The 20,439-nt window shown below is 30.8% G+C and overlaps 1 protein-coding gene across 3 annotated transcripts; it reads right to left on the bottom strand.

Annotated features, from left to right (window-relative positions):
* Window positions 1–1,346: 1,346 nt before the first annotated feature.
* On the bottom strand, window positions 1,347–16,986 carry LOC100784611 (NPC intracellular cholesterol transporter 1). 3 transcript variants are annotated; one of them, XM_006581074.4, is made up of 39 exons: window positions 16,753–16,985; window positions 16,180–16,259; window positions 15,926–16,025; window positions 15,573–15,680; window positions 15,208–15,324; window positions 14,677–14,827; window positions 13,751–13,998; window positions 13,421–13,615; window positions 13,198–13,274; window positions 13,005–13,122; window positions 12,621–12,704; window positions 11,940–12,035; window positions 11,755–11,856; window positions 11,573–11,641; window positions 10,651–10,746; window positions 10,457–10,564; window positions 9,888–10,001; window positions 9,614–9,697; window positions 9,294–9,422; window positions 8,511–8,709; window positions 8,282–8,416; window positions 7,820–7,863; window positions 6,957–7,040; window positions 6,759–6,827; window positions 6,557–6,633; window positions 5,838–5,907; window positions 5,446–5,595; window positions 4,975–5,040; window positions 4,728–4,872; window positions 4,537–4,601; window positions 4,393–4,458; window positions 4,147–4,240; window positions 3,812–3,848; window positions 3,609–3,666; window positions 3,344–3,454; window positions 2,897–2,964; window positions 2,452–2,518; window positions 2,303–2,371; window positions 1,347–1,663 (listed from the first exon to the last, which is right to left on the bottom strand). In XM_006581074.4, exons 1-39 carry the CDS (start codon window positions 16,795–16,797, stop codon window positions 1,583–1,585), a joined length of 3,876 nt encoding a protein of 1,291 aa, XP_006581137.1. In that variant the 5' UTR covers window positions 16,798–16,985; the 3' UTR covers window positions 1,347–1,582. The 3 variants fall into 3 exon arrangements, 2 of the variants coding, with proteins under 2 accessions (XP_006581137.1, XP_014632687.1); XM_014777201.2 differs by lacking the exons at window positions 16,180–16,259; window positions 16,753–16,985 and having other exon boundaries at window positions 15,573–15,676; XR_001388959.3 differs by lacking the exons at window positions 1,347–1,663; window positions 2,303–2,371; window positions 2,452–2,518 and having other exon boundaries at window positions 2,926–2,964; window positions 3,344–3,468; window positions 16,753–16,986.
* Between the last annotated feature and the right edge of the window lie 3,453 nt (window positions 16,987–20,439).

The raw sequence follows: 20,439 nt of genomic DNA, 5'->3' as shown, positions 1-20,439 counted from the left end.
TTGGGGTGGATGCAAATTTTTAATTTTTAGATTTTAAATGTAAGTTTTAAAATAAAATATTTTTGATAAAAATAAAGTTGAAATGATTTTTAAACCATTTTTGAAATATTTTTACATTCATTTTCAAAACCAAGAAAAAAAGTTGTGAAATTGATTTTTAGTTAAAATATATTTTTCACATTTGACAATTATACTTTTTGCTGCCACCACCATTTGTATCGTCACCATCATCATTACCACCACCATCGTCATCGTAATCATCATTACCATAATCATCATTGTCATTATTACCATACAAAAATACTCTTAAATTAATTTTAATACGATATGAAACTTTAAAAATAAGTTTATTTGAAACTAATCATATTTTAAAAATTAGTTAAAAAAGTTGAAACTAAAATTGGATGTTATTTTTAAAAAATTTAAAACTCAAAATAAAAAATCACCCCAAATGAACCCTTAATTAGGTTAGGTTGAGTTTATCTTTTTTTACTCAATCCAATTTTAATTGGATTAACAATCGGGTTGGGTGAATAAAAAATGATCACTTCTTTTAAGTCTTAAAGAATTCCCAAACTCAAAAATATTAACGGATATTTTTAAATATAAGCATTCATAAAATATTGTATTATTTATGAGTATGATAAAACATAAAAAGATAATCCATAAATATATACTCACAATATTATTTTTAAATCATGTAATAATAAGTAACTCATTCATAGTTATTCTAAAAAAGAAAAAAAAACTCATTCACAGTGATAAAATATAAAATTATGTATGAGTGCTTATGGCAAGATTTTATATATTAGCAATTTACTTGTTAGTATATAAATAGTATATTGTTATATGTTTGTTTACTTATGTGGCCTGAGTCAAGTTTTTGTGGGATCAAAAACTTCAAACTTATTATCTAATACAATTTTAGTTGAGTTCTCTAAAATAAAAACTAATCCAGCCCACCAAAACCCATTTGGATTGGATTGGGCGAGTTCAAGTTCCCAGAGTGTAATCCACTTACATCCCTAATATTTTATGTTAAAAATTTACTGATATTTTAAATATCGTACTGTATATTAAAATCTGAGAGAAGAAATTGCCTCACCAGTCATCCCCATCATTAGAAACCCCACAACATTATCAAGCAAGAAGCGCAAAAAAACCCATGAAAGAAACCTAAATTGGTTATTATCACTATAAATGAAATGTTAAAAATTCCACTGAACAGAGTATAACTGGTGTTAACTTGTAAAGACCCGATTATAAAAAATTAGAACTATAATGATTTAATTAAAAGTTTCCAAACTATAAAGAATTTTAATTAAAAAAAATATAGATACTAAATCAAAAAGTTAATAGCATTAGGCCTATAGATTCAATTAACCTTTTAATTTGTTTTTCACAAACTTCCACCCTAACCTTACAAGAGATTGATTATTAAATAGGTACAAGGGTCATGATACACAACTTAGGGGGCGGATATGTCAAAATTGCTGTATTTCCTATCTTCTGTTTCGCCTTTAAATTTCTGTACTTTACAGATGCTTCTGAAACCCATCGTCCAATGAGTGTAAGTTTACAGCTATGACGAGGTTGATGAACGATCTTCCCCTTGCTCAATGATTGAACATCTTGAAGGTGGACCAAAGACGCTTAATAGCACCTGCAGCAGAAGAAAAAAAATATGTTTTCAGTCTCGAGAACAAAGTTCAAAGACGGGCATAAAGCCAACTAAGTCCTGCGAATAAAGTTTAGTTGGGCACTTCGTCATCGATTTTCTCACAGAATGTACAAAGGTTATCTTCTGGGGGTACAAGTATCTTACGAGTTGTGGAGCATTTTTGGAGTTCATCAAGTAAAAGTAAAAACAAGCAACTTATTGGTCCTTACAAAATGGATTTGGATCGTCTAGAGCACTCATTGCACTTTAGAAAAGAAAAGAACCAAAAGTCAACCGTTGATAAGAAATTCCATGCTTTTGGTACCTTAAATTTAAGTTGATTGAAGGTTGGTTAGAGGATAATGGCAGCAGGAAAATAATGGACACAGAGATTATGGTTTGATCAGAGAGACTAAAGGCTAGTTCACATCATGAAGGAAAAAAAAATAGGAGTAATGTAAATGTTATGGTCAAAGAGTCACGCTTTTGAAAATCTTCCAACCTTCCACGTTTTGTGTTTGAGTGAATAATGAAAAACTAACTTCACTCAATGAAAAAAAAAACGAATTCAGCTGCAGCTGTTCAGGCATCAATATTCTTTCAATTGAAATAAATAGGAGGAATAAAGAAGACATCACTGACCGGCAAGAAAACAAGTCCATGCAAGAAACCAAGAAGTACCAATGACAAGTACATCCGAAAGTAATAAATCTGCAAAATGTAAAGGATAGATATAGCAAATATATATAATCTCAGAGTCAGGCCATAAACTAAGGATGAACTCATAATACCACAAACACTTCTGTTTTTGAGAAGCAAAGAACAATAACTCCAACCAGCTTTGTTAGTGTGATACCACTGCAATTGCATAAAGTAAATGTTGTTCAGAAATACACTAATACATAAATTTAAGATAAAACAATATGCGGATGCAAATGCTGATGCAACACAATTGCCATGAAATTTGCGTTGAAAACAGCACAAGTTTATCAGATAAATATGTTAAAACACAAACTGGAAGGAATAAACTATGCATGATTTTGTAAAAAGAGGTCATGAAGGATCACTGCATCCAGTCTTTCATAGTCAAGACTCAAGAATATGTTGTTCACTATTTCCTTCACAGAATTAGAAGTTACACACTTACACCAAAGAGTGGAGAATGACTTCTTCACTGCACATGCATGTGTGCAATTCAAGAAATTGAACAATAAATTTTCTCTAGCACAAACTTACCTGAACACCGAAGCACCCATTGTACCCAAAGCTTCCTTAGCACGTTGATCTCTGTCTCCACTTGCTACCTGTAATAATAAGGATTTGGTCATGTCGAACTGACAGAAACTAGATCGTAGAAAACATGATAAGGGCATGTAGCTCAGTGTTACAGAATTTGATGCTTTTGCTAATATTATTACATAAAAATTTACATATAGTCAGTTAAAATTATTTTTTTTCTCTTTCTATCCCCTGCATTTATGAGACCAAGTTTTACGGGAAAACTCAACATTTGGGAGAGGGGTTATGGAAGACACAGAATGACTAATTACAAAGATTTATTCCTCACTAAATTTCACTGAAATCAAGAAGAAAAAATGATAGATTTAAAATTTTTAGATGGCATAGGTTAAACCAAGTGCACACGTGTTGGCAAGGTAAAAAGGAAAGCAGAGTGGTACTAACAGTGAAAGAATGAGTCATATGCACACAAAACTCAACAGCAATGCCCACTGACATAACAAGGTTGACCACCGAGAGCGCATTCAACTGGATATTCAGAATGGCCATCAAACCCTACAAAGCATAATCTTGTAGGTAACAAAATAACTAGGTGATTCAAAATTCTAGATATCAAGCACCCACATAAATAGTACAAACAACGAACTATCACATGTCAATTAGCAAGAATGTGAAAAAACAAAGAACAGTGACAATGAAGGCAAAATACCATAAGATCAACAACAATCATTGCCAACACCAACAAAATTATTGATGAGCTCCATAAACTGCATAAAGGTTGAAAGCAAAGGAGGATCAAACAAAGATTTGATTGATTCATCAAACAATAACTCGTCCATACCTTTATTTAATTCAGGAAGTTAGAAGAAAATAATAGCTTAAACCATTTGCTAAAATAAAACTCGTGCTCACCTGCTTGTGAAAATCAAGCACACAATAAATACTGCACCTGTTGCATCATTGTATGATTATGTTAATGTTTTGCAAACTATACATCAACATGCATTGTAAATAAATTGTAGACTGTAATCATTAAATAAATTATTGTATAATCTATTTTTTTGCAAAATTTTCTTTAAGATCTTATTTTTAGTCTCACCTCCCCCTCAACCCAAAAGTTTTTTCCATGATGATCACGTAATTTTAGAAATGAAAGTAACAGTCTACAGCAATGACAATGTACAACAATATTCAAAGATTGACCAGTTTGAGAAAGCCACATCTAAGTCTTAATAGTCAATACTTACCAATAGCTATAGCAAGGTTGATCAGTGCAGTCTTCCATATATGAAGGTATTGCTCAAAAAACATATAAAACACTGAATATGGAAAAATCTCAATCTGCATGAGAAAAAGAATGTTAGTTTGGACATGGAAAATGTGGTAGAGCTAAATCTTCTACTTCATACTTAGCTCATTACAATTAGAATTACCTTCTGCAACCAACAGCCAAAAATACTTGAACCAGAAAGTAGAACTGATTGATACATTACCTTCAAAGAATCAGAAACTCTTGAACTGAACTCTCGAGCAGCCCTCATAGAATTAACGTAGTCAACCTAAAACAAATTTACAGTTAAAACCTGGAGTCCTTTGATACAAATGTAATTATAGAAAAAATAACATATAAATGCAACCTGCTTGTTGAGTGGGGTATGATAAGTACGGAATGACGATGCTTGAATAATGCCGTTGTCATAGCCTGGCAACCAAAACACAGTCAGATATTCATACCTAAGATATTACACACTCTAGAACTTAAACTGATTCAGCTTCAGGACAAAAAGAAGAGAACATGGACATAAGAAAAATCTTCAAATTAATTAACCTTTCAGTTCAACACTGCTGGTGTAAGCTCCATGACCACCTTTTGCACAATCTGCAGATGGAAGAGAACTAAGAAACCATGGCAGCTTCTCCCTAAATTGTGTTGTAGATGGACGATCATTATGGAGATCAGAGTGACGAAAACACTGCACAATTTCCAAAGCATTTGATTAAGTTCTCAGAACAGAAACAATAAACTATTCAAACAAAGACATAATAAAGAGGATGAAAAACATCGGTTTAATTACCGTTGTGCAATCTTTACATGTTCCTACTGAAACACAAGAGCTTTCCCCAGGGGCACAGCAAGGAGGCTGGAAGGAAAAATTACTGTCAAATACAGTAAAATTATTATATGCTTTGACTGCTTTAGAAAATCTTATCCTCCACCTATATCTTTTCTCTCATAATTTCTTTTTACAGAATAAAATATTAAGGGACTTTTACTCCATAAATTTTATTTACAAAGATGCAAGCATTCTCATCCTTTGGCAGTAATTCCATTACTTTGCAATTCATTAATTTTTCATTCTCCTATAGCCAGGATCATTAATCTTCCTGCATTATTGAGTACATTCCCTCTGATCATGACAAGTTTTCTATTAAGTCATCATAAACATATTCATATCAATCCTAACATATTACACTAGCAAGCATATATTATAACAGAATTAAGATTTTACAGATTAATCACTAGCTTACTATCGTGTGCACCTGACCTGATCATCAGGAGGGCAATAACTCCCATTTGTAAACTTCCTGCAACACCCAAATGCTTCTGGAGATACCCACACAAGAAAATCATCAAGCCACGAGGCAGCTGGCTTGGCAATATAACTTGTGTCTGGTACTAGGGCTGCTCTCACAATCTACAAGGTAAAGCGACAACATCCATCACAAGGAGTATCCAAGTTATCACGAGTATGTAGGGGAAAGATCAACAATTACTTCAGCAAACAAGTAGATGGATAGCATGGACTACCAGCTTAATACAAGTAAAATAACTACAAAAAGGAAAAAAGATGCCTCATTAAGAAATGATGGATTTGTAATGTCAAATGTGTGTGTGTGTGTGTCAGAGACAAATAAGCCAACTGCTCATGGTTTATACCTCATTTAAAAGAGAGTCTGAATTGCAATGGCTAATGGAGCAAAGCTGATTTGTATGCGTTGATTCTGAGCTGAGGTGAGGAGAATAATATTAGAAAAATTCATCCTTAACATTAGAACTTAGAAGTACTTAGACAAGGTTAAGCATCTGCATTCCTCATCCAGTGATATACATTCACATATATTCAACTTAAGTTGCTGAAATATTAATAGCAGATCTCTATTGAAGATGAAGTAAAGAATTCACAACTTCATAAAATAATGGGCGGGGGAAACAACTAGTGATTGATCCAATCTTGTAACCAAGGAAGATGTATTTAGTAAAGCAAAAGTTACTATGATTCATGCTAAGGTCAACAGTAGTCTGTTTTTTATTCATGTATATGCCTATGAGAAAAAAAAATACAAAAGCATGGCATTAAACGATAATAGAATTAGAAGATGGAAAATAGTACTACGACTAAATGCGGAAGTTGAATAAATATTATATCATGATTTAAGAAATTTATCCATTAGTAAGAAGATTTGGTGCAATACATATATGAATAACCATGCTAATTTGAAATGTCACTAAACTACAAGGTACATTAAATAACCATGCTATTATTCCTACCACTAACACATGCTCTCATGCATCCCTGCAAATTAAAAAACTCAGCAAATATTAATTTTCTATACAAAAAGGTGGATGCCGAACATAACATGATAGAACAAAAATACCTGTAGTTATAGTTTTTCACAACAAAATACACAGGAGGTCCAATTCTAAGATATTCTGAAACATTATTGAAATAACCCTGCAGAAAAAAAAAAAAAAATATATATATATATATATATATAAAGTTTGAACACATGCACACGGATAAAAATTAAAAAGAAACATGGTTACATGAATATACGAGTCAGAGCCAAAAATGTAAACCTGAAGATATGAATCTCGGGGAAGAACAATTTCTTGCTCTAAACCAGGTTCAATTCTAGTGCTCAATGCCTGTGTAATTCAGATATAGATAAAATAAAAAGGGGGGAAATGCGAAAAAGAAAGAAAGCAATGCATTAGAAGCAGACAGGTATAGTTTAAATAATTTCAAAAACTGTAGAAACATATACAAAGACTTACAATGCTAGCCAATGCAAATCCCACAAAAATAGCTATGACAACTATTTTTACTCCCCAAATACTCAGAATGGGAGCATGAACCTCCTGAAAGGGAAAATGAACCAGCAGGATAAGAAACTAAGGAGATGATTGACGAAGTTAACAGCAAAAGTTGGACAAAAGATGTTATTGAATTCAAAAGCCATGTAAAAATCACTACAACTCAATATTGACAGGAACGCAATAAAAAAAAAAAAAAAGCTTAAGGATAAATAATTAGATTGCAGACTGCTTGACAAAGATTTGTAGTATTTATTACTAGAAGATTACCAAAAAAGTTTAAACAGCTAAATTAAACAGTTAGTCCCTAAACTATTCAGAAATTTTCAAATAGGCCCTTATATTTTAAATTAGATCCCAGAACTAATAAAACATTTCTAATTGGGTTCCTGTCTAGTAGCTAGGGTTTCGTCACGTACAAGGATCTCATTAAAATTTCTCTATTAGATTCTTGTACTTAACAAAACCCTAACAGTGCCATAGCTAAAGCTAAAGACCCAATTAAAAATTATTTATAAGTTTAGGGACCTAATTACAAATTTTTAAAGTAAAGCGACTTATTTACAAATTTTCAAATATTTCAAAGACTAAAAGTTTAATACAACATAAAAAGAAGATCTTTATATCAATCAAATTTGAATCCCAACAATAGTAAGAATGCTAACATACCAATTACTCTCTAAATGATTGTACAATTTATTATTATGGCTAGATTAAAAGTGAATCCAATATACAATGTGCTTTACAAAAACATTGTCAGATATGCTTAGTCCTCTATTAAATACCAGCAAGCACTTAATGTTAATAAGGATAACGACAATTACCTTCATGTATCGAGCCAACAAACCAGGTTTTCTTCGTCCAGTTCCTGAGATGTTATGAATACAAACTTCAATGGAAGTAACCTAAACTTTCAATTTTTTTAAAGTAAAAGATCATTCTGGTCAACCAAAGATACTATTAAACAGGAAAGAGGGAAAGCTTACAATCAAAATAAAAATAGATGCAGTGATAACCATGGAACAGATGGAAGTTTCATCTTCAATTAAAATTTTAGTATACCTATATCAGGGTCCGCATGCACTTTTACGCATGGAAAACATGGAAGACTAACTTTAATGGAAGTAACCTAAACTTTCAATTTTTTTAATGTCAAAAAGACCATTTTGGTCATCCAAAGATATACTTATTAAATAGGAAAAGGGAAACCTTACAATCAAATTAAAAAAAAATATATGCAATTATAAATATTTAAGTTTTATCTTAGATTAAAATTTTAGTTATACCTGTATCAGGGTCCGCATGCACTTTTATACATGGAAAACAATCAACTCTCTTATCCTCTGCCCGTAAAGAGTCAAGAACTATCAGAGCTACAAAAGCGGTAACTTGCAGGAGGAAGTCCAAAAGAACAGCCAATGCTGTGAAGGAAAGTTAAGGATTAGCATTTGACACAAAAGAAACAACTGTGACTGTTGCAAAGGTATAAAATTCCAAGAGGATAAAAAAACTTACCAGCAAACATGGAGAACACACGGATTGCAGGCATGGAAATAAAACTCCCAACTGCAAATGCTAAAACCTCTGATACACTGGCCAATGTTATTGATGGTCCAACTTCAACAAGTGCATTGCTTATTCTTCCTTCTAAAGGCAACTCCAGCTTTTGTCTTTTTACAGCATGAACTAGTATACACATATTATCCACCCCAACCTAATGCACAGAGATTCAAAAAGACAAACAGGAAAAGAACGGTAAACATAAAAAAATGTGGGATGGATAGGAAAACAATCATTTGAAGAATTCCAGCTTTATTGATAGTGTTCATCTGGCAAACAGAACAATCATACATATAGGAAAAGATGCATGATTGATTATCTTTGTACTCATAAAGATAACTCTGGGTAGCATTCCATATGCTTGTTTTGTCTCATTCCCAAAAAAACATTTTGTTTATATATTAGCTAAATAAAGTAATTAAAGATCAGGTTATAAATGTAATTAACCAAATCAATAAAATCCAATAGTTTAGCATGTTACTTTTTTTCATTTTAAATTTTTTTGCATCTCAACTTCACTCTTCCTGAATTTCAACTATGATTTTGTTTCACATTTATTTAATTAATGTTTAAATTGCAGCAATATTTTCAGAGAAGAATAGAGAAACGTTTCTTAAATTAGTCAATCCTTTTGGATTCCAAAAATAGATCTTGAACACTTATCAAACCTATTTATTATTTACCCTAATCTATTATATAGCTATCATTTGATAACTTTGTAAGCAAAAGAAAACTTACAGCTAGGACAAGAAATGGGATAACTTCCATGATGATCAGAGTAGATTTTACACCAAGCACACTAAAAAATCCAACTGATCCAAGGACAGATAGCATAACAAGAATTACTCCAGAAAGACCAAGCATTACCTGCAATCCAAAACTATCCAATAAATATTTATGTACATCACAAAAATCTATCTCCACAACATAAACTACTCAAAATCATAACTTGATTTCCATAAGAAAACCCAATAAAGGATAAAGGAGAGGGAAGATAAATAAAAAATCAAAAAATAGAAGGGGAGAAAGATGGATTGATACAGTGGATAGGACAGCACCTTAGATGAAATATAGAAAGACGAAGGATGGAGGGTATCCCCTAAAGTAAGAGATATGTAAGCAAACATCACAAGATAGCTAACCTGCAATAAAATAAGGTACAATTGTAGAATTAAACAAATTACACCTACAAACAGAAAATATTAATTTTGGAAATACATGACATAGAACTTGTTCAGATAATACCATATATAATCATGCCTCAGACAAAAAAAAAATCAAGTACTTTTTAGGACAAATAAGTATCATCAACAAAAGAAAGGAGGATATTACCAATATAGTAATAGCATCTGCAGTACTTTCTCTTTTCAATTCTTCCTCAACAGAGCTTTCAGATGAAAAAGCCAGTGTCAAATTTCTTGATTGTACCATCAGTAACAGCTCATCCTATCACAAAGGACATAATAGATGTGGGAAATCAGGAAAACAAGGACAAGTAGTTAAGAAATAGAAATGTCCTGATTCCAAGATACAGGACCATGTAACATCACAAAGGACAAACAAGCTACTAAAACATTTTATGCATCTTTACTGTTCTTTCTGCAAAGGAAGAAGACCTAGGGCTCAGTTATGGGATGTGTAAATTAAGCCAAGTTTGACTACTAATACTCACCGGGAGTCAAACCCGGATAAAGTATTTCCTAGGGATGAATGAAATTGCAGCAACCTTGACCATTTATTTTTCTGCTGCAGCAAATTGGCAAATATAGCTTAAAATATACAGACACAGTTGACTAACTATGCAGGACTAGTGCCTGGCCCATATACAGGTCAAATGACTGAAGATACAAGTTACTTACTCGTCAATGAAAGGAACAAAAGTATATATACAAGATACAAACCTTCACCAACTGAATAAAGGTCTTCTCCCAAGCAACTGCTTTTCTGGTTCCATTACCTTCTTTATTAATAGCATTATTTACTGGATATGTTACAATGAATGCAGAAGCCTGTCTTAAATAAATCACATTATAGAGTTATCATATGCTCAAAAAAATTAAATTCATTCACAACATTAGAAGAAAAGAGAGAATACCTCAGAATAATCATTCCCAGAAAAACCTCCTAATACAGTGCTTGGATCCAGAGGAGCTTTAAATGCACTCATACATCGGTCTGCTGAGGAATAATGCTGAATGAACACAACATTACAAAAAAGGTCATTTTGAAATTATATTATATGGATTTGACTATTCTAAAGTGAGGAGGTGCATTAATAACCATTGATTAGAAAATCAAGGATTGAGATTTTAACAACTTCAAAGTTTGTGATACTTGTTATCTTATCATCTCAACTGTTAATTTTCTAATTAATGGATATAAATACACTTCATCCTCTAAAGTGACAGGGGGTCACTTTAGAGGAGTCAAATCCATAATATTTACACATCACCATGACTGTATGAATCAAAGATAGGGTTCATATTGATGCCTCTAGATAGTAAGAACGAGAAAACACCATATCATTCCTATCAGGCAAAGAAGCACAGGTCTTTCCCCCTTGTTATTAGTCTATAATCTCTTTTAAGAGAGATTTGATGCAATGTGCAAAATGAACTATATAGTACAAATCAGAAACTCCAACAACCATCCACACTCTCTCTCACACCCTCAATTCCAAAGAAAAATTCATGATATTCAAGAGGATTTTGATTAAAATGACATTCACCTCAATGCATTTATCAACCATTTGATTTGCCTGTATCATATTTAAATTAAACTTTAGTACAAATGCACCAAGAAGGTATTCCCAGTAGTAGCCCTGGTTCTAAATCTCTAATTGCTCTATGCAAGAAATTAAAAGCATGCAGAAAATGATATCATTGATTGCTGTATATAATTGTACAATACAGCAGGAGGTCTTGGGAATTGTATTTCATGTGAACACAGAACAACAGTATAATTACGAATTTCTACAGCCACAATCAAGTTCAAGATGCAAAGTTAACATTCGGTACCTCAAAACAGTAATTGAGATGCTCTACTCCCCCATAATCATCAAAATTTTTGGGATCCATTTTGAAGTACTGTTCATCAGAAAGGGGAAAATTGCTAATCATAAAAGCTAAAATCATACAAATTTATTACAACAAAGATGATGAAACATTAAAGTTCTCTGGCTGCGAATCAATAATTATACCTGAAGGACACTTTGAGTGGCACAATCTTTGTCTAGTGGCTTCATACAGATATCTTGGAGAGATACCGTCAAGCCAGAATAATTAGCACGAATTGCATCAACCTGGCAACAGCGTCCTCAACGTCCTCAATTGCAGAATAATTAGCACGAATTGCATCAACCTAACTACAATATGGAACACATACCTTTTTCTGTATTTCAAACAGAAACCTAATGTTGTCCTCTGTCACAATTCTTGGTGATGTACTATTCACATTATCTGGGACAGTGGCCAGAATGAGCTGCAAAGGAAAAATAGCCGAGTTATTATCAAGAGTTATGAGCAAAAATCTATTGCAGAATGCAGACTAATGTTAACTTATCACGAAGATAAAATTGATATCAACACAAAGAATTTATATACGGAAACCAGTAAAGCCTTAAAAGAAAGAGGAGTTTCTGTTTCCTTATAAACAAGTTTGTCTTTTGGTACATGTTATCCACTGGAAATACATGTAAGGAAGCTACAAGCAAAAGAATAGAAACATAATCCTTTTTTTTCATAAGAGAAGAAAAGAAGTAGCTGAATAAAATAAAATTAGCAAAACATTCACGTGGTGAATTTGTTGAATATTGTACTGATAAAAAAGCTGGCCTTTTGGTACATGTTATCCTCTGAAAGCATGTAAGGAAGCTAAAAGCAAAATAAATTAGAAATGCACATCCTTTTCTTTTCATAAGAGAAAAAAAGAAGTAACTGAATAAAATAAAATTAGCAAAATATTCACAGGATGGAGTTGTTGCATATTGTACTGATAACAAACTTCATAACTCATAAGTTGATCTGTATGGGGAGAAAAGGAAGAAAAAAACAGGGCAATACAAACCTGTTCAATTCTGTAAAATGGAGCAAGATGAGTATCAAAAAACTGTTTCTCTTGTGCTGCTTTACTCCCAGGTCCTACCCAGAGCTAAAAAGTGTAGGAAGTTATTTGCCAAAATCCACTAAGGTAAAAAAAAAATATATCAAGAAGATAAAAAAAGAAATGTTCACATATCAAGTAGCCTAGAAACTCAACCACAACAAATGATAACAGTATGTTAAAGCTACTTCTTCCCAGCCTGTGTATTTTTTGTTACATTAGACTTCAAAAGTGGTGCAATGGTTCATTATTTCCACTTCTTTATGCTCTAGCCAGACAATTTTTTAAAAGACAATAAAATTAAACAGAGCATTTTAAACAAAAGAGTAGCAACTATGTGATATTTACCTTCTCGGGTCGTGTCTCAACCTTGAATTGGATTAGACCTAGACAGAGGAGAAGAACTATAGCCAGAGATGAAGCCAACACCATAATTGGATGTCTAGCTACATATGATCCATATTTCCTGATCATATTAGCAAACATGAGGTCAGATGACATTCTACATGAGATGATATATGTTAATAGCATAGGCAGTAACCTGTAAAAATTTGTCATATATCCTTGTACAGCCGAGAGCCGGACTCTATTTCTGTTTTGTTGAGCATCTTCCATCATCTTATAATCAACATCAGTCAAAACAAAATCAGAATTGGACAAGCATGCATAAGGAAGGAAAGGAAGCAAAACTCATCCTTTTAAGGGAAAAAAGGAAAGACAGTTCTCAAACATGTTTACAATGAAAAAATAGCATATATACTAACATGAATCTGCATAGGGACGTTCTCATCCTTCTCCCTACTATGAGAATACAGCGCACCATCACTAATGACATTAGACATTGATTTTGTTCTGTATGTCGGTTTTCTTTCCCTTATCCGATGATACAATCCCCAACCCAAGAACACGCAAATCAGTATAACGTATAAGACTGCTAAAATCAAGTCAACACACTTCACCTGCAGATGCCAAAAGGTAAAACCATGTTAGTTAATAATACACAGTAGGATTCTCAAACCACATTTATTCATCATGATGAACAGCAAATAAATACACCTGGTAAATATCATAATCATTATAATATGCTCCCTTACCATTAAAGTCCCAATTTTCACAGAGCAGGAATCCTTCTTATTGGTGGTAGTTGAAGCTGAACTAGAGCATACTGAAGACGAAGGACAGTCACCGCAAGAACAGCCAAGAGAAATATCACCACATGAATAAGTTGAAACATTCATAGGTTTCATGTCAGATGACTCGGTTGCATTTGGCCGGAATGTAATTGCATAAGGTGAACCAAGACCATGAGGGGCAGCTTTTCTACCAATAAAAGCAAACCAGTCTGCCAAAAGCAATCCCAGTGTAAGCATCAAGCTTACAAGCAATGCACTAAAAAATAATTTTATACTAGTAAATAGTAATTCCTATCAAAATGAACCTTTAGATTTGCAATGTTGCTACTTATCACATGTTAGTTAAATTATCACAATGATAGTCACAGAAGTTTTTTTCTGCGTAGACAATGCTATATGAGGGTATCAATTTATGCTCAAGAGGGAAATCCAGCAATGTCACCTTGAAAATAAAATATAACAGATGATGTCTTAGTGTCTTACAGAACCAAATGTACTCTACTAAAAGTAAGATGCAAAGTTTGTTTCCACCATTGCATGTACGTTAGAGTCACAAACAAACAACAAAGAATCACAAACCATGAACTCTAATGCATCCATCTACTTCTCACTCTTAATATAATTCATGCCAGTATGCGCAGATTAATCAAGAGAATAGTTAAGGAGAGGCCCTGTGCATATATTTCAACAATATCTTTGGTACACCATGTGCAGAGTATGCATGACACATTTCACAAACTATTTCAGCGACAGGCTTTACCATCTAAAATTCTGAAGAGCTAATATATTTGTTATGTTTCTACAGTTCAAAACTGCAACATGAAATCATAGATAAGAGATGAGAAAGGAGAAACAATATTGCTTAAAGACTTAAAAGTACAATTTACCTTTAAAATTTTGAGCACCAGCACCAATAAATTGTAGAGCTCTAGAATTCATAGTGCCAAACTTTACCTCCTTGCAGGATTCATATAACCCTTCACCAAAAGCATCAGTTACAAAATAATCAATCCCGCCCACTGTCGAATTACCGCTAACCTGTAAATTGTAATGAATGGAGTCTTTTAGTAACAATTGCATTGTAAAGGTAATACGGTATCAATTGTGATTTGCATCCAAAATACAATAATATATAAAAAAAAAATGAACACGAAATAGGCTCTTTCTCAATTGCTCAGATTTATTAGCATTATTGAACCAGAGAAGAAGAATCATCTCAAAAGATGGTTATTATTCAGTTTATTTTGATAAAAACAATAAACATTAGAAGAGAAGACTAAAAACACAGGTAAAAAAATGTATCTTGAGAGGGGGGCTAGAACATATTTAAGATAAATTTCTTGTGGTTTAAAAAGAACGATAAATAAGAAAACTGCATGTTGAAAAGTACAATATTATAGAAATGTGCTGGATCTTACATTGTCAACTGAAGTCACATTGATAAATAAACTCTGGTTCGGAGAACATGTAAGCTCACAGAACAGATTCAAAAAGTTTCTTAAGCATGCTGGACAACCTACAAGAAAAGGAATTGCCTGCCATAATGTACAATGTGTTAAAGGCATGTGCACGGAATTTAAAAAATTGTGGCAATATTAACTAGAAAGATAGTATACACATATAAAGGCAAACTTTGATTAGTCAATATATTAGTATTCATAAAAACAGAGAGAGAGACTGTGAGATCAACTTAAATCTTAAACCATGAAGAATATGCATCTATAATTTATAAAAAAAAAAAAAAAAAAAAAAAAAAAAACAGAGAGAGAAAGAGAAGATTGACCTGTTGGACTTGCGTCCTTAATGTTTCAAACTGAGCTTCTGTACAACAAACGTTCCCAGTAATTGTTGGACACAAACTTTGGATCTTTGATGAAAGCAAATCATCTGGCTGGGGAAAAGATAGAGAAAGAAAGTTCACTAGATCATGACAACCTTTAATGCTTTAAAAGTTCAAACTAGAAGATGGGATGCACCTTTATGCTTATGATAACAGAAATAAAGTTCAATATCACACATATCATATCCCAGAATAAAAATCTAAATGCAAAAGAGTTTCAGAAAATGAATCCTTTAGAAAGCAAAAGATATAGAGGCAAATGGACACTCAAATAATGATAAATGCCTCAGAAATACCTTCACAGCCGGGGAACCATGTGGGCAGTTCACTACTTTACCATCACTGCGCGTTCCACAAATGTCATACATTGCACAATAATCCTCGGAATGCCTTTCCCTGCATAAACGAAAATGGAAATGAAATTTTGTACTGTAGATACACGTAAACAAACAGGATTGTAGAATTGAAGCACGGTTACACGTGAATCAATTGATTTTGGTTAAGAAACCGACAGTTGCACTTGTGATTATACTATAAAGAGAAGGATTACCCCGTTGTGTTTGTATTGGAAGTCAATAGAAGCCTTGTGGACAAATCGTCTGCTTCTACCAAAGATAAAATTAGAAAAACCTGCAAAATATGAACAACATAAATTAGCAATCCAACCAAACAAAGTAAACAATGCTCTTACTTCCAAATCGGATTCAAGCCAGTAAAATAAACATAGCCTGAGCCACGTGATGAAATAGACCATGTCGTACTCCACAAAAATCATGTCTCCCCTAGTATCTTTAACAAGGAGTTAGAAGAATTTCTTGGTACTAGGCAACATTCCGGAAATCAACTTCCATTTCATTGATAAAGAACTGAATTATTTCATTCTCTTTAACTTTATTGGTAAGCAAACAGGGTATATAAAGAAATTAAAGAAAAAGAAAACACAGAACTGAATTATTTCATTCTCTTTAACTTTATTGGTAAGCAAACAGGGTATAAAGAAATTAAAGAAAAAGAAAACACAAGACGAGCTGCATCCTATGAATCTGACGAGCGATGATGAGCACAGGCACAGAACTCCAATTCAAGAAACTCCGTAAAGAAAAATGAGAGAGAGAGGAATTGCCTGTAAGAAAGATAGTGAACAGAAAAACCCTAGGCGAAGGTCCATAACGGAGTTCCTTGTTGAGAGAAGTAGTAGTGGAGAGTGAGTGAACAAGCATCAACCCCGTTTGCGGTTGTATTGTAGCACACTGAAGAACTGAGAGTCAAAAACCGCATTTATAAGATTACAGTCTGGCCAACTCATGTAAAGACTAGGACTCGGCGTTTCTCTCGTGACCGTCGCAAACTTTGCGAATTTTAAGGGGGCAGTATTTATGTTAAAATATTCACTTTTCTTAACTTCCATCATTAAATATTGTTCTTTTTTGCTTTACGGAACAGTATTATACTATGATTCATTTATTAAATTTAAATGAGTTCGTTAAAGGGTGAATTTATTACAAGTATAAATAATGCATTAAATATTTTTAACTGATTGACATCTTATTGAATTCCTTAAAACAAATAGACATGTTATTTACTAGTATTATTATTAATATTTAATTTAAGTTTTGTTAACAAGTGCCCGTTAATAAATTAGAAAAAGAAGTATTTATTATAAGAATCGTAAGAGTATAATTGAATAAAAATACTTAGTTTAGTTAATTATATATTAAATTTATCAATTATTTATATAATTATCTTAAAATTATTTTTTTCTTATCTCTCTATCAAATTAATTATTTTTTATTGATATTTGAAGAAAAAATAATTAAATAAGGATATGTATGGGGAAAAATTAATGTATCTATGAATCAGAAAAAAAATATAAAAGCCATTATAATTAGGGACGGATGAGAGAATATATTTTTTCTGAATAATGAGAGAATAGATACTATCAATATCAATGTACAGACACAATCAACTTAGAAAATAATTATAAAAAAGACAAAAAAAAAATATAAAAGTTATTATAATTAGGGACGGATGAGAGAATGTTTTTTTTTTTTCTGAATAATGAAATAATGCATACTATGAATATCAATGTAAAGACACAATCAACTAATTAGAAATTTATACAATCAATTAATTAGTACTAAATGTGATAGTTTTTAATTATATGATAATGATAATATAAAAGCATTGTATTATTAATTATTAAAAATAAGTCAAATAAAAAATTTAATATAGTCCTTAAAAAATATAAAACTAGTTTTAGTCTCCATAAATTAAAAATAATAAAATTTTATGAAAAAATTGAACACACCCTTGATTGTATATTATAAATTATTAAAAAAATATTTATTATAATCCTTATTTAAAATGATACATGGAAAGATAATATAATCAATTATTATTTAAATTATATTTTCACTAAGATAACACCATGTATGAAACGAACAATCACTTTTCACTTTAACTAAAAAAATATAATTAGTTATATGTAAAATTTTGTTTCTAGTATTTAAAAATGAATACTGTTTGGAAAAATTAAAATGATTTTGTCTAAGATTAAACTTTATTTATTATTTTTCTTAGTAAAGTTATGTTTAAACATTTTCAACTTTTTATTATATGATTATAATTTTTTTAACTATTGTTATTATATTAAGAAATGAAATGCAAAATAATCCCAAGTCTGTTTTTGTTATTAATTTATGTCTTATGTAATTATTGTAAAGTAAAAAAGGAACAGGGATGAAATAAGAAACTCACAATTATTTTATTAGAAAAAAATACTATACTTATTAATTTCTTCATAATAGACAGATAAAAATGGAATTGAAATAATATGTTTATTTGACTTTTTAGCAACAAATATCTCTTATCAAAGTTTGTTTGTTTGACGTTTTTAAAACTAATATAGCTTATGTAACATGAACTTTTTATTTTTTTTTACATGCTTATGTAAGAGAAAATTGTTTAAATTTTGATAGTAACATGAAATTGTTTTAATTTCGATCGCAGACATTACATGGCGGCTTATTGACCAAGGAAAATGACCACTTATTTTTATTTTTAGGGTGTAAGAGATAGAGGGGGAGAAAGAAAACAGAAAAATAAAGAAAATTAAAATACTGTAAATAATATGATGCAATGAAAAAGAAAAATAAAAATAAAAATAAGACAAAATGATTAAAAAATACCGTAAAAATATATAAGCATTGCTTTTTAGGGAATGTATAAACATTATTAGAATATAACACTTTTTTATTTTGTTTATAAGAATCGGACATATCACACATCACACAAGTATCAATAAAATTTAGAATAATTCACACTTTAAACGAGATAGATACCAGTATATATACAACATAGCATAATAAAATTGACAAAAATAACCAGAAGCGCAATTATACGCCTTATTTATTATACGACAGTCAAATTCCATCCCCTTGTATTCTTTTTCTTTTAATCTCAATAAATAGATCGACCGTTGTTTTTGTTTTTCCCAGGGAACTACTCCATCTGACTCTTATCATGAAAGTAATGGCAGCATATTTTGAATTTTTTTATCTCGTTATGGATACACAAAATTGAAAGGCATAAATAAATTATCATTGAATCAAGTACATACGTGGGGCAATATTAAAATACGAAGATATATGTCCTTTTAATTTAACAGCTCAGATGAGATTGCAAAGCTAATAATATAGTATCTGACTGTAATATTTTTAACTAAATCACATCCTTTAAAAAAATTGGTTTATTTTCTTTAAAAAATTGATTAAATTAGTTAATAGTATTAACTTGTTTAACAATTTGAGTTATTTTCTAAAATTATTCTTAAAATGATTGGGACTTGGTATATTTTACATTTTTTCACTTAATTGTTTTTTATTTAATTAATTAATTAATGTGTGCTAGCTATTTCTTTAATCTTTTAATATTTATTATTATTATTATTATTATTATTATTATTATTATTATAAAATAATTATGAATTTTTTGATAAAAATAATGTTTGCAAGAAACAACTTGAAAAAAAAATCTTAAGAAAAGATAAACAATTTTTTTATAAAAAAAAAGGCCGTATATCTAGGGATGGAGGTAGTAGATCATAAGTGATAGAAAAGGATAAACTCAAAAAATAATGTTGTAAAATTGTTGTATGAGTTATTATTTGTATTTATAAACGAGTTAATAATATACTTTTTTCAACATATATTTTTTTATTGGTTAAAATTTATTACAAATTATAAAATGATAAGAAAAAATTATTTCCAGTCAAAAAAAGAAAAGAAAAAATTATTAAATATAAAGTAAGACTCGTGAAATTACATAATTTTTAGTAAGATTTAATCCACCAATGAGTATATTTTCTTTTATTTGGCAACTCAATAAATGCATTCATTTTTATGGGAAAAAAATACAATCATTAATAGATCTCACAATTAATTAGGATGAAAAAAATTAACAATAAAATAATTTTATGTTTTTTATATTTAGGAATAAAAAATATTATATTTTATTTTTTATATATAGGACCGAATTATATGACATAATTGATTAATTTATCCTTATTATCAAAGTTAGTTAATTTAATTGTTAGCAGTGATAGATTCAAAAACCTTGTAAAGGGAGGTTGAATTTTTTTTCTTCCTTTATAATTGTTTAAATGTTTAACTTTTAATAAATAATAATTTTCAAAAAATTACTATTTTTATACATCAAATTGAAACTAATTTTTATATTAAATAATGATAATCTTAATTATTATTATTATAATAACAACAAGCATACAATTAATTTTATATAATTTTATATT

Source organism: Glycine max, chromosome 6 (assembly GCF_000004515.6).
Source record: "Glycine max cultivar Williams 82 chromosome 6, Glycine_max_v4.0, whole genome shotgun sequence".
NCBI classification, from domain to species: domain Eukaryota; kingdom Viridiplantae; phylum Streptophyta; class Magnoliopsida; order Fabales; family Fabaceae; genus Glycine; species Glycine max.
This window is presented reverse-complemented; position numbering and strand designations above follow the sequence as displayed.

Excerpts from the sequence above, each read along its gene's own strand:
- LOC100784611 (XM_006581074.4), bottom strand. The coding sequence starts at position 16,797 with ATGGACCTTCGCCTAGGGTTTTTCTGTTCACTATCTTTCTTACAG. Across the intron at positions 13,123-13,197 it reads TATATGACAAATTTTTACAG|GAAATATGGATCATATGTAG; the intron begins GTTACTGCCTAT and ends TAATATGATCAG. Across the intron at positions 12,705-13,004 it reads TTGAGACACGACCCGAGAAG|CTCTGGGTAGGACCTGGGAG; the intron begins GTAAATATCACA and ends TACACTTTTTAG.